General features: G+C 52.2%; 1 protein-coding gene across 4 annotated transcripts in view; it reads left to right on the plus strand.

The window, feature by feature from the left end:
• Positions 1-11797, plus strand: part of BCL6 (B cell CLL/lymphoma 6) — an 18849-nt gene extending 7052 nt beyond the window's left edge. The window contains exons 1-10 of one of the 4 annotated variants that reach the window (XM_025202672.1): positions 269-1491; positions 1776-1814; positions 2718-2885; positions 3850-4071; positions 4218-5195; positions 6006-6187; positions 7151-7321; positions 8101-8231; positions 8971-9108; positions 10437-10580. In XM_025202672.1, the coding sequence (XP_025058457.1) occupies positions 2725-2885; positions 3850-4071; positions 4218-5195; positions 6006-6187; positions 7151-7321; positions 8101-8231; positions 8971-9108; positions 10437-10580 (2127 nt within the window). In that variant the 5' untranslated portion in view covers positions 269-1491; positions 1776-1814; positions 2718-2724. Of the gene's footprint in view, positions 1-268; positions 1492-1775; positions 1815-2717; positions 2886-3849; positions 4072-4217; positions 5196-6005; positions 6188-7150; positions 7322-8100; positions 8232-8970; positions 9109-10436 lie in introns of those variants that run through there. The other 3 variants (XM_006022414.3, XM_006022415.3, XM_025202673.1) reach the window with 3 other exon arrangements.
• The last annotated feature ends 538 nt before the right edge of the window (positions 11798-12335 follow it).

The raw sequence follows: 12335 nt of genomic DNA on the forward strand, positions 1-12335 counted from the left end.
CCCCCGCAGTCCCCAGATGGTTGAATTCTCCGCGGCTGCTGGAGATGAGCGGGCAGCACCTTTGGCATCTGCCTTGGGTAGTAAGGGGTGCTGATTGAAGGGCGGTAGGATATGCAAAGGAGTGGCAGAGGGCAGCTTCCTTTGGCGGCATGTGGGCATGCCCCATCCCAGCCCTGCCTGGGAATTGTTTCCTGCAGGAGTTTCTCTGGTGGTGTCGAAAGACTCCCAAGTTACTCCCCCATCCCGCTCCACACCCAGGCCCGGCGTTGTTTCCTGCAGGAGTTTCTCTCGTGGTGTCGAAAGACTCCCAAGTTTCTCCCCCATCCCGCTCCACACCCAGGCCCGGCAGGGATCCTGCTGTGTGAGACAGGTGTGCCGGCCCTGGCCTTGGTGGGACTGGGTGCTCAGTGTAGCTGCCCCCCTTATTGTGCATCCCCAACCCATTGCTCCGGGGCTGGAAACTCTGCAGCGGGGCCCAGGGCTGACAAAATCCTGCCAATCTTTTGGCTTCAGTGTGAGCTTGGAGAGTGGCTGGCACGGGGCGCTGCGTGGAAAGGTCAGAGTCTGCAGTGCTTGGGAAATGAGTCACTTTTTTTCGAGCGGCGCTGCTTTGCAGGTTGGCACCATGTGCGTGTGGGCATGGGGATTTCGGGGGACGGCCGTCCTGTCAGCATCCTCAACCCTCCCTCTGAGCTGGGGGACGATAAGAGAAGGATGATTTTTTTTTTATTTTTTTTTCTTTTTTTTTTTTTCAAGTGTGCAAGCCAGCTTGGCTAAGCGGGGAGGACTTGTTTCTGTAGGAACCAGGATCAGCCTCCTGTCCTTCAGGTGCTCAGCCCCTTAGGGTTGCTCTCAGCCCCAGCAGCGTGATCTGACTCAGATGGATCACTTGAAAAACTTATTTTAAAGCATTCAAGACAAAGAAATGGAGAGCTCAATTTTTAAAATGAGTTTGGTTTCCTGCCTGCATGACTGGTACTGGGAAGTGAATGCAGAACTCTGCTGCTCTGCTGGGTTGAAGCCTTTTTGCTTTTAACCTAAATGCATTAATCATTGATGCAAATTAGGGGGACAGAAAAATGCCCTTTTTCTTTTTTGGCATTCAAAATCCTCTCTGGCCCTTGCTGCTTCCATCCATTGGGGCCAGGGATGAGTTCCGGGTTGGGTTTTCACTGACTCACCGCATGCCTTTGTTCCATTACTTAATCTCTCAGTGCCTCAGTTTCCCAAACTCCAGCGTGGGAGTGCCACTTCTGAGCATGTAACTGGTGTTTGTAAAGTGCTTCGAGAATGGCGGTGACTCAAGGAGAGGATGCTCTAGGCCTTTTCAGGTTGCTGAGCCGAGGAGAAGCTGCATTGAGGGTGCAGTTTAGTAGCCCTGGAACTGGGACGGGATTAGGAGGATGGGGTACATGGCGAGACTCATCTTGGACATGAGGGATGACCAAGTTCTTGCTTGACTTGACTTCTCCTCGGCCTTCCCCACTGCTCGTAAGATCCTGAGTCATGGAAATGAAAGGCACCGTGGCACACAGCCAGGGCTTGGGATGGAGGGTGTGGAAGAGTCTGACTGGGTTCCCAAAGCCTGTGGTTGTGATACCAGTGTGCTCTCCAGGAAGGATGGGAGCCTTACCGGAAAGTGGAGGGTTTGTTATCTCCCATGCTCGTCCTGCGTCAAAACAGCAAGGCTTATCTTCATCCCCCGCCCCGTCCCCCCACCACAGCCAGTTTACAATCGCAAACTAATCCGGTGTTTTCTTGTGTTTTATTCATAGGTTTGAAAGAAGCTTTTGGACTGTGAATTAAGGCACTGGGTATGTGAATTTAATTGCATGGCTTTCTAAATGGGTGAATGCAATGCTTCATTAGCCCCACCCTGCGTCTGTGTTCCAATGTGCGGCTGCACCTCCAAAATAGCGTGTGTTTATGTCCTACCGCCAGGTGCGGGGGGGAGGTGTAGCTTGCTTTTCATTGAAAAATTTGGCATTTAAGATGCAAATTCCCATGCAGAATTTCAGGCCAAGGGAAGCTCAGGCTGTCCCAGGGATGGATGGGGAATGCCTGGAAAAGAGTGGACCAAAGGAAGCATGTTTGGAAGGTGTCAAACCAAAGCGTGGAGAGCGAAAAGGAGAATAACTAGTCCTTAGGACAGCCGGTGCCATCCTCCACTAGAGGAGCTGGACCTCAGATCTGGCCGGGGTCAAGTGCATTAGGCACGGGGGAGCCAGGCTTCTGTCTGGATCCTGGCACCAGTCCACTGGGGAACGATGAACCAGTCTCCTTCCAAGTGGCACCCAAAAATCAGCAGCTCGGTTCAGTGCTCAGCTCAAGGCACCAGCAGGGATGGTCAAGAAGAGCTTTTATTTTCCAATTTGGGCTATGCAGTCTCCAGCGGGGATATGCAGAGCGGCACGTATACTGTTTGGGCCGGGGCAGGTGTGTGTGGAGAGGTCACGGCGTCAGGGTGGGAAGAAGGTACTGCTGGCTAGCTGCTGGTAAGGTCTCATTGCATCCACCCCCGAGCTAGGGAGAGAGATGGAGCAGAGCAAGCCAGTGAATGGGGTGGGTGGAAGCCTTCAGGTGGTCGTAGCCAAAGGTCTGCTGCTGTCTGCATCAACTCTTGCTCTTCAGTAAGAGAGCAGCAGGTCTTAGTCCCGCTCGCAATGCCTTCCCAGAGGCCTCCCGGCTTCAACTTTTTCCCCTCTTGTCTCGTGCAGGCTCAAGATGGCCTCTCCGGCAGACAGCTGCATCCAGTTCACCCGCCACGCGAGCGACGTCCTCCTCAACCTCAACCGGCTTCGGAGCCGGGATATCCTGACCGATGTTGTCATCGTCGTGAACCGGGAACAGTTCAGAGCCCACAAGACGGTCCTCATGGCCTGCAGGTGAGCCAGAGGCCAGCGATGGGCAGCGTTCCCACATACATGTGCTGCTCCCTATCCAAAATCACGGGGTTCAGAGCTGCGTGGTCACGTCCGGCAGCTCCGTAGGGACTGGAGTTGCGGTTGGGAGCCAGCGTGCTGCTGTCCGAATAGGTCTGAGATGCTGCATTGCCTGACATCATTAAACAGATGGGACGGGCTTGTTCCTGGGTCCACGGGTGGTTGTCTGCCCCTGTCTCTAGCATCCCTCAGGCCTGGTAGTACGTCCCCTGCAATCAAGCTTTACTTCCCAGTCAGTTTTAAACATGTGGTATTAATATCCCATTGATTTTTTTTTTTCCCCTCCCTTGCCTGATTTCTCATTCTGTTGACTGGGTATCTATTTGTTATCTTCCCTTGTAAATAAAACATGACCCACTTCTATTGTTCTCATGTGATCAGGCAGAGGAAATGAAAGGATTTGGGTTTGAAAGCAGCAGAAAACATCTACAAGGTTTTGTTTTGGAGTGGGGTTTTTTTTTGCCTAAATAGCTTATCACGGTGTCTTCCACGAGACTCCAGAGATATGCAAGTGATGGAGGGAGAGAAGGGGAAAAACACCAACAAATGGGGCTATGATAGGTGAAGGGGATGGAGTGAACAAGTAGCCAAAAAAAAAAGGGAGGATGCTACCTACTCAGTTATGTGATGATTTTTTTTTGTGGACCAGCAAAGGAGCTCAGGGCAGGAGGAAGAAGTGGACAAGAAAGAAGTTTCATTGGGCCCATTTATGAAGGGGGTGGGCTTGTATGTACCAAAATAGGAGTCCTCAGCCTCTCCCAGAGCAGGACGTCCATCCACTTGGGAGCCCCCCTGCTGATTTCCAGAGCCCCTACACTATGCTGTACTCCAGTCAAACTCCCCTCTTCTTCCACCATCTCCCAATGTTTCACTCTCCTTCTCCTCCCGCTCCTTCTCCCCTTTGCAGCGGCCTCTTCTACAGCATCTTCACCGACCAGCTAAAGTGCAACCTGAGCGTCATCAATCTGGATCCAGAGATCAACCCCGAGGGGTTCTGCATCCTGTTGGACTTCATGTACACTTCCCGCCTCAACCTGAGAGAGAGTAATATCCTCGCCGTTATGGCCACAGCCCTGTACCTGCAGATGGAGCACGTGGTTGATACCTGCCGGAAGTTTGTCAAGTCTAGGTGAGAGGCGCGGGCCCCGTTCAAGACTGGGGTGTGTTGTGTTTTTTTGAGGGGGGGAGTGAAAGAATGGACGGTGCGTCGGCCAACATCATTTAAATGCTAGGGATGATAGTAACCCTTCCCTGTGGTCTCGCTTGTTTGTACAGTGAAGCGGAGATGGCCATGAAGACGCCACGGGAAGATTTCTTGGCCGGCCGGATGCTGAGCCATACAGAGATGATGGGATACAGGGCCCGGGAAGTCTCTGAGAGCAACATGCCTCTCCGGAATGGATCTCTATGCGACAGCAGAGCGTTCGCCCCCGGCTTGTACAGTGGCCTGTCTGGGTCCCCCCTTTCCTACACGGGATACAGCCCTATCCCCCTGAACGGCTTCCTCCTTGACGATGACCTGCGGGAGGTGAGGATGCCGCTGTCGGACCTGTCGAGAGCCAACCCCTTCCCAAAGGAAAGGGTGCTGCCATGCGATACCTCCCGGACCATCCCTACCGAGTACACACGCGCCGTCACAGACGTCTCCGCCAACATGTGCCATACCACAGTTTATTCCCCAAAGGATGTAGCTGCTGAGGAGCCTAGGAGCGACATGCACTACAGCGTTGCTGCTGGCCCCAAACCCGTTGCGCCGTCAGTCCGAAATAACCCCTACTTCGCCTGCGACAAGGTGGGCAAAGAGGAAGAAAGGACGTCTTCGGAAGATGAGATCAGCCAGCACTTTGAACCCACCAACACGCCCATGAACCGCAAGGGGCTCATCAGCCCGCAGAGCCCCCAGAAGTCGGACTGCCAACCCAACTCGCCCACTGAGTCCAGCAGCAGCAAGAACGCCCGCATCGGGCAGGGCTCCGGCTTGCTGGCCACCAAGAGCCCCACTGACCCCAAAGCCTGCAATTGGAAGAAGTACAAGTTCATCGTCCTCAACTCCCTCAATCAGAGCACCAAGCAAGAGGGGGCCGAGCAGAACGACATGGGGACCCTCTCGCCTCGCTCCTACATGCCTCTCTCGAACTGCCAGCAGTCGATAGAGCCTGAGACTCTGGACGTCCAGTCCCCGACCAAGATGAGCGTGAGCGGGGAGGACTCCACCATCCCACAAGCCAGCAGGCTCAACAACATTGTTAACAGGTGAGGACAAAACCTTGCAGCTTTGCTGGTTTCTATTAGTGCGTGGGAGAGCTATGCTTCGTCAGTCAGTAGGGTCAGATCCTCAAAGAGCTCATTGGCAAACCCAGTGGAGCTGTTTAAGGTGACACCAATGGAGGATTTAGTCAGTAAAGTACATTTAGGTTGTGGACTTTCCATCCTTGGAGGTTTTGAAGGTCCGGCTAGACAAAGCTTTAGCTGGGATGATGTAGTCGGGGCTAGTCCTGCTTGGAGCAGGGGGTTGGACTAGATGTGACCTCCCGAGGTCCCTTCAATCCTCATTGTCTTTGATTCTGATTTCCCTAATGTAGCAACACCAGGGTGGTCTGATGGCTCACTCGGGTGATCGGCTTGGCCGCTGTGAATCCCCGGCTTTACCTGCGGCAGATTAGGGTGTGACGTCTTGTGCTTGCATCAGTGTAGTTTTGCTAAGAGGTTAGGTAATGGATTTGCACAGAATGGTTTGCACAGAGCTGATCCTGCCTCGGGCAGGGGTTGGACCAAGTATGACCTCTCTGGAGGTCCCTCCCAGCCCCACTTCACTCTGATTCTGTGTAGCCCTGGGCGAATCATCTCAAACGTAGTCCTCAGCTGCCCATTGCACCAGGATATTTATAGAAGGCTTTGCGATCCCCAGGTGGTGAGTCCCCATAGGGTAAAGCGTTGCTGCTCAATGCACAGCAGAGCAGCAGTCCTTGCTTGTATTCACCTTGCGCCTGGGCTGGTGATGGCAGCTGCAGCCCTGGTCTTGCACGTTCTGTCCTCACGGGTTACATTGCTCTTCTTCCCCAGGACGCTGGATGGGTCCTCTCCAAGCAGCGAAGGCCAGTCCCCGCTGTACATGCACTCGTCCAAATGCAGCTCCTGCGGCTCCCAGTCCCCCCAGCATTCTGAGATGTGCCTTCACACCCCCGGCTCGACCTTCGGCGAGGAGATGGGGGAAACCCAGTCCGAATACTCAGACTCGAGTTGCGGTAAGGCCACAACCCAGGTCTTCCTCCCTTGCCGTGCCAGCTAGTGGAGGCAAGCCGGAAAAATGGTGGGGCCATGGCACAGCCCTATAGCGCCCTTCCTCCAAGTGAGTCTGGTCCCCTTTGAGAACCCAAGAGCATGGTTGCTTCTGTGTCCCGATCTGCAAGGGCCTGAACCCCAAACTTTCTGAACCTTTGGATATGATCATTGGGAGTGTGTTTGCTTACCCGTCCACCCGCAAAGATTAGGCACGGTGTGAGATAAGATCGTTACCCCTAGCTCGCCCAGCAGTTCAGGACAGGAAGTGAAGAAAGCCGCACCCAGCTGGGATCACGGGGAGGGGAGCAGACCCAGTTGCCCAAGCTGGAAACATGTTTCCTCGTGCAGCAATCCTACTCGCAGCCTCTGCGCTGGGAAGGGGTCTGCTTTTGCATGCAGGGTGATGAGGAGCTAATGAAGCTGGCAATGTTCGACAAGCCCCCTGGTGTAAATCTGGAGATTTGGGGGTTTTATCTGCTGCTCAGAGTCGAGTTGCTCCAGGCGAGGAGAAATTCTGATTTTAGATGCAGGAAAAGCACTCTTGAGTAGGGAAGCTCTTGTCTTCTGCTTCCTGTTTCTGAAGAGGCTGCTTCTCCTCTCTGTTGTTGGGCCCGTGGGTGGTTTTGTGTGTAGGAGTTGACTGAGGCGATCGGGACATCGTAGTCACAATGCCAGCTGCATCACAGCATTGTCTTGGGTTGGGAAACTGGTGTGCCTCAATCATGCTCGACTTTTTGGGCCACCTTGCCTTGATCTTGGACCTCTTATCTCTGCCAAGGGCAGCATGAAGGTGCTGCTGATTTTTGCCGAGTCCCAGACAGGGTCCAGCTAAATTGGCTTCCTGCCCTCCCCTGCTCCCTGAGCCCACGGCACATCCCGGGCATGACTATCCACTTGCTGATCTTCTACATTTTCCTCTTTCCCAGCAGAAAACGGCGCCTTCTTCTGCAACGAGTGTGACTGCAGGTTTTCGGAAGAGGCTTCTCTTAAGAGACACTCCCTGCAGGTGCACAGTGACAAGCCGTACAAGTGCGACCGGTGCCAGGCCTCCTTCCGCTACAAAGGGAATCTCGCCAGCCACAAAACCGTTCACACAGGTACGGCCCATCGTCCCCATCCAGTCTTTGGGAGTGCATTGAAGTGGGGCCTCGAATGCCCGAGCATTATGGAAGGGTGGTTTTGGGGCACAGATCCATATAGTGTATGCATTGCTGGGGGGGCACCTGGCTTGTGCCTGGGTGCAAGGGCATCTCTGATGGGGGAAGAGCAAAGTTGGCCTCACACCTTGGGGTCAACACAGAGGGCAGCAATGCAACTTTTTAAAATTGCACGAAACGGAGTGCAATTTAAAAAAGACAAAAACACAAATCTTGTGTTTGCAGTTGAGGAATCCAGGTCCTGCCCAGCCTGGGGAAATCTTACTAGTAATGGGAGAATAGCTGGGAAGCAAAGGGAATTGAGGGTTAGTCGCCACTCAGAAATCTTGGGGGATGGGAGGATGTTACCTGGTTCTTATTAACACTTAAACAACCAATTCACATTTTGGAGAAAGGAAGTTTGGAGTAAAGATTAGGCCTGAATGGCACAGGCTTTAACTGTACATGGGCATCAGCAGACACTTAGACACATGCTGTCACGTGTGTGGGATCAGGCCACGGGGACTCTGTATCCAGCAGGGAAGGAGATGCACATGGGAGAGCTCTTGCATTGCAGATGCCTGAGTGGCCTGGGCCTGCCTCAAGCTGTGCTTGCAGGGCCTTTGTGGGGGAGTGGAAGCCAGGTGGAGTGCAGGGCTTCGCTCCCCTGCGCTGCGTGGACACGGTGGCCCTGGGTACCGGGGACTAAACAGACCTCTTTCTTTCTGTGTGGACAACAGGGGAGAAACCGTATCGGTGCAATATCTGTGGCGCACAGTTCAACCGGCCAGCCAACTTGAAAACCCACACGCGCATCCATTCAGGGGAGAAGCCCTACAAGTGCGAGACCTGCGGAGCCAGATTTGTCCAGGTCAGGACTGGCGCTAACTCCCCAGAGCAGTGGTCTGGGGATAGGGTGGGGGTTTCTTCTTGTCAGGGCCTGGGCTTCTTTGATGCATGGCCTGGGGACACGAGGAAAAGACTTGGAGAAAGTGTCTGGGCTGCCTCTGGGTGGAGGATGCTGCTTGCTATAGCAGAGAAAAACACGGGACTGCAGACTTTGCTCTCAGCAGTTAGCTTAGCTAAGATGCAGCCTTTAATCTGACCCTGGCTTCTGCCTCTTGCATTTCTGCATGAGCTGCGGGGGCTCAGGTTGGGTTTATGTTACAAACATCAGAAGCTGATGCTTAGCGGGGTGCGATAACTAGGACCCCAGGAAACTCCCTTCTGGGTACCACTGGGAAAGGGTCTGCCAGGCTGGGCTGAGATGCTGGCTCTTCACACTCCAGCTGGGACGTCTGAGGAGTTGTAAGAGCAACTGGATAGTCCCTTCAGACCACAGCTTCATGGCATGACTATGATTGGCACAAGGTCCACCTAGTCCAGGAGCAATTCTCATGGTGCTGCGGGGGGCATCCACTCCTGGGTGATCCAGGCTTGTGCAGTCCAGACCCCTGGGGCAGTGGGAGGGAGGGATGCATCTTCCTGACCCCCTGCCCTTGGCCACCAGCTCATACTTTGAAGCTGGGGGGTGTTAGACACAGCGTGCAGGACAGCCTCAATGCCCCTGCAGCAGGTACCCGTCCGTGACGCTGTCTCCTCCATGACAGGTTGCTCATCTCCGCGCGCACGTGCTCATCCACACGGGCGAGAAACCATACCCCTGCGAAATCTGCGGCACGCGCTTCCGGCACCTACAGACCCTCAAGAGCCACCTTCGAATCCACACGGGAGAGAAACCATACCATGTAAGTGACCCTCGGGGACTGAGCGCTGAAGCCCCTTAGGAGGCAGAAGGCTGATGGCTTCAAGACTGACCCCCAGCTCTGGGTGCCCCTGGACAGCCTTGGGCATCCTCAGAAAACCTTTCCCCAAGGTTGCTTTTCCTCTCCCTGTGCAAAGCCAGCTGCTGAGGTAGCATTTAACCCAGACCAGCTGCACGTGGAAGTGCGTGGTGTGCTGACCAGTGTTCCCGGCTCAGAGCACGCCTTGGCTGTATTTTTTGTTCCATTCCCCTTCCCTACCTAGAGAAGGTCACTGTTCCTTGAGGAGCCTGCAGGTTCCCAAGGGATCTTTCCCCTTTTGCTATATGCAGACTAAGGTGCTGGTGAGGAGAGAGAACCAGGGTGCAATGCACCTGGGTGGATCTAGACCCCGCTGGCTTTTCTCTAACCCCGTAGTCTGTGGTGTCCCACTGGGCAGAGCTTGTCTCGGTGGGCTGCTTTTACCCCTGACCCAGCTAGATCAAAATCCAGAGCAATGCAGCTTAACCTTGAACTGAATAAAGATGGGTACTCATCTGGAGCCAGCCAGGAAAGGCTGCCACCAGAACCCAGAGTAGCTGGGACATGGGGAAGCATCCAGCCTTACCAGTACCACCCCCCCCCCAGACTGCTCTCCAGCCCATGGAGAGTGTGAGAAAACCCCCACCCAGCTGTAGGGAGGTCACACAATCCCTCTGGCTGGTGGGTCGAGTTCAGATAGACATGGACATCCCCCCAGGAATAGGGACTGTTTAGAGATTTAAAGAAGACAAGTGTTCAACACATCCCAGTTTGCTCCTGGCTAGCTGTTTGGTCTTGAACAAGCTGCTTGACTGCTCTGAGTTTCCCTCTCTGTGACCGGGTGGGGGGCTATAGACCGGGGGGCTGCTCCCAGCTGCTTAGTCGTGTGAGCTTGAAATGCGCTGGAGGGAAGGTGCTACAGACCGGCTTGCAAAAGTCCCATTGGGACTTGAACCAACTGTCTGCGAGGCTGCGGCAGAGCCGTCGGCTTCTCCGTGACGTTATCTTGACATGAAAGGAGGACTCGTGGGTTTCTGGAACTCATGAGACCGGGGCTCAACTTCAAGCTCTGCCACAGACCCCCTGGGATGACCAGTGGCAAGTCCCTTAGCCCATCTGCACCCCCGTTGTCCCATCTGTAGAAGAGATGTCATGTTCTCAGGGTGCAAGAATTACCCGGAGGTGGCTCTCAACCATGGGGACCAGGGAGTCGTAAGGGCGGCTCGAACACAAAACCTCCTATGCAAGCGCCCTCCATCTCACCTGCTTTCGTTTCCCTCTCCCCCACGCAGTGTGAGAAGTGTAACCTGCACTTCCGCCACAAAAGCCAGCTGCGGCTCCATCTCCGGCAGAAACACGGCGCCATCACCAACACCAAGGTGCAGTATCGTGTCTCCACGACAGAGGTGCCGCCAGAGCTGCCCAAGGCGTGCTGAAAGCGGACGGGTGGCATCGACGATGTCCAAAGGCTACTTGTAACACTTTACAATGTTCATCATGTGATGGAGTGCCTCTAAGCCCATCGTGCAGATAGGTGAAAAACAAATATTCTCACACACACACACACACACACACACACACACACAAGACAAAAATACACGGGTTTTATTTTTCCCAGTTATGTGAAAGTAAAATAATAATAATAATAATAATAAAATTATTCAGATCTTCTTTGTGTATAAGAGAGGAAAAATAACAATAGTCCTTTTACATGTCTGTGCAGTGGAGTGTTGATAATCTCTGGAGTTTGACCTTCACAGCCTTCACAGCCTGAAGATGAGGAATGTAATTTTTTTTTTCGGGGGGGTGGGGAGGGAACAATTTTGGTTTCTTTTTTTGTATGCAAAACGTGTGCGTTTTTCTTTTAAAAGAGAGATGAATTGTGTATGCTATGAAAGACAGGGCTTTAATGTTTTTAACCAAAGGTGAAGAAATCTATGACAGAGTTGTAAATATATAGATATATATATAAGTAAATATATAGATATATATATCTATATATAGATCTATATATAGATATATAAAATAAATATATATAGACCTTTAAAAAAAAAAAAGATATATTAAAAATATATATAAAATGCATTAAAGGCTCAGTTGGTATCTGCAGGCAGATGCCAGCCTGAGAATCTTTATTGTGATAGAGCACTTAACGAGATATTTTAAAGTATTGCATCTTACAAGTAAGAAAATATTTTGTCTAAATGCATCCGTGTATTTGTATTTTTTTGCAAGTGAAGGTTTACAATTTCCAAAAAAAAAAAAAAAAGGTGTGTATTAAACCGACAAAGCTGCAGAAGGAATTTAAAATAATAAGAAGAAAGTGTAATTTTTTTTTTTTGTTCTAGTTTTCAGTCTGTATATATGTAAAATGTGGTTCGCACGGTGCCTTTCTTTTCAATGGAAGTTTTCAATGTATGGACTACATGAGCCCCGCGTCCTTTTCAAGGTACAGCTTAGACATTTGCAGAAAGGAGTCTGGATGGAACTCTTCATTGGGGAATGTTTTTTGGGGGGGTGTTGTCTTATTTTACGTGCTTGTGTTTTAAACAATCTCGGGCGGACAGGGTTTGGGCTGTGTCTAAACTGCATTAATGCGTTCTGTAAAATATAGCTGTACAAATACAAGAATAAAATGAAGAAAAGTAAAGTACATGCGAGTGAGGAGGATTTTCTTGGGGTTGGGTTTGGGGTTTCTTTGAGTCTGCCCAGAAACATCTCGGTCTTGCATGCTCACCCTTGGAAGGCACCACTCAGGGGCTGATCCCAAGTGGTGGAGGCTTGTAGAAAGGCTTCACGGGTCTGTCTGCAATCATTGACGGAGGCATGTTAGGATGGACCTGATCCAGAATAAGCAGACTGCGTAGGCTCTGAGCCATGAGGACTCGGCACCGCTGAAATTCATGCTGTCTTACGGAGGGGTCCGTCCTGGAAAACAATATCTTCCATCCTCATACCCAGCACCGCATGTCTGGATTACTGAGGGTCTCCAGATTGGCATGGCCTCTTATCAGGGCTTCCTGGGCAATAAGAGGTCTGTGTCCCCAATGGCTTGACTATGAATTCCCTCTGCACTTGCAACCATTTGTGACCCTCTCCTAACCTTGTGCCAACCCCGTTGGTAGACACATTGGGTTGGGAAAGTACTTTGGGAGCTGGAAAGAGGAGCCAATTCATTGTGCGGTACCAGT

The sequence above is a fragment of the Alligator sinensis genome, unplaced genomic scaffold (assembly GCF_000455745.1).
Source record: "Alligator sinensis unplaced genomic scaffold, ASM45574v1 scaffold301_1, whole genome shotgun sequence".
NCBI lineage: Eukaryota > Metazoa > Chordata > Crocodylia > Alligatoridae > Alligator > Alligator sinensis.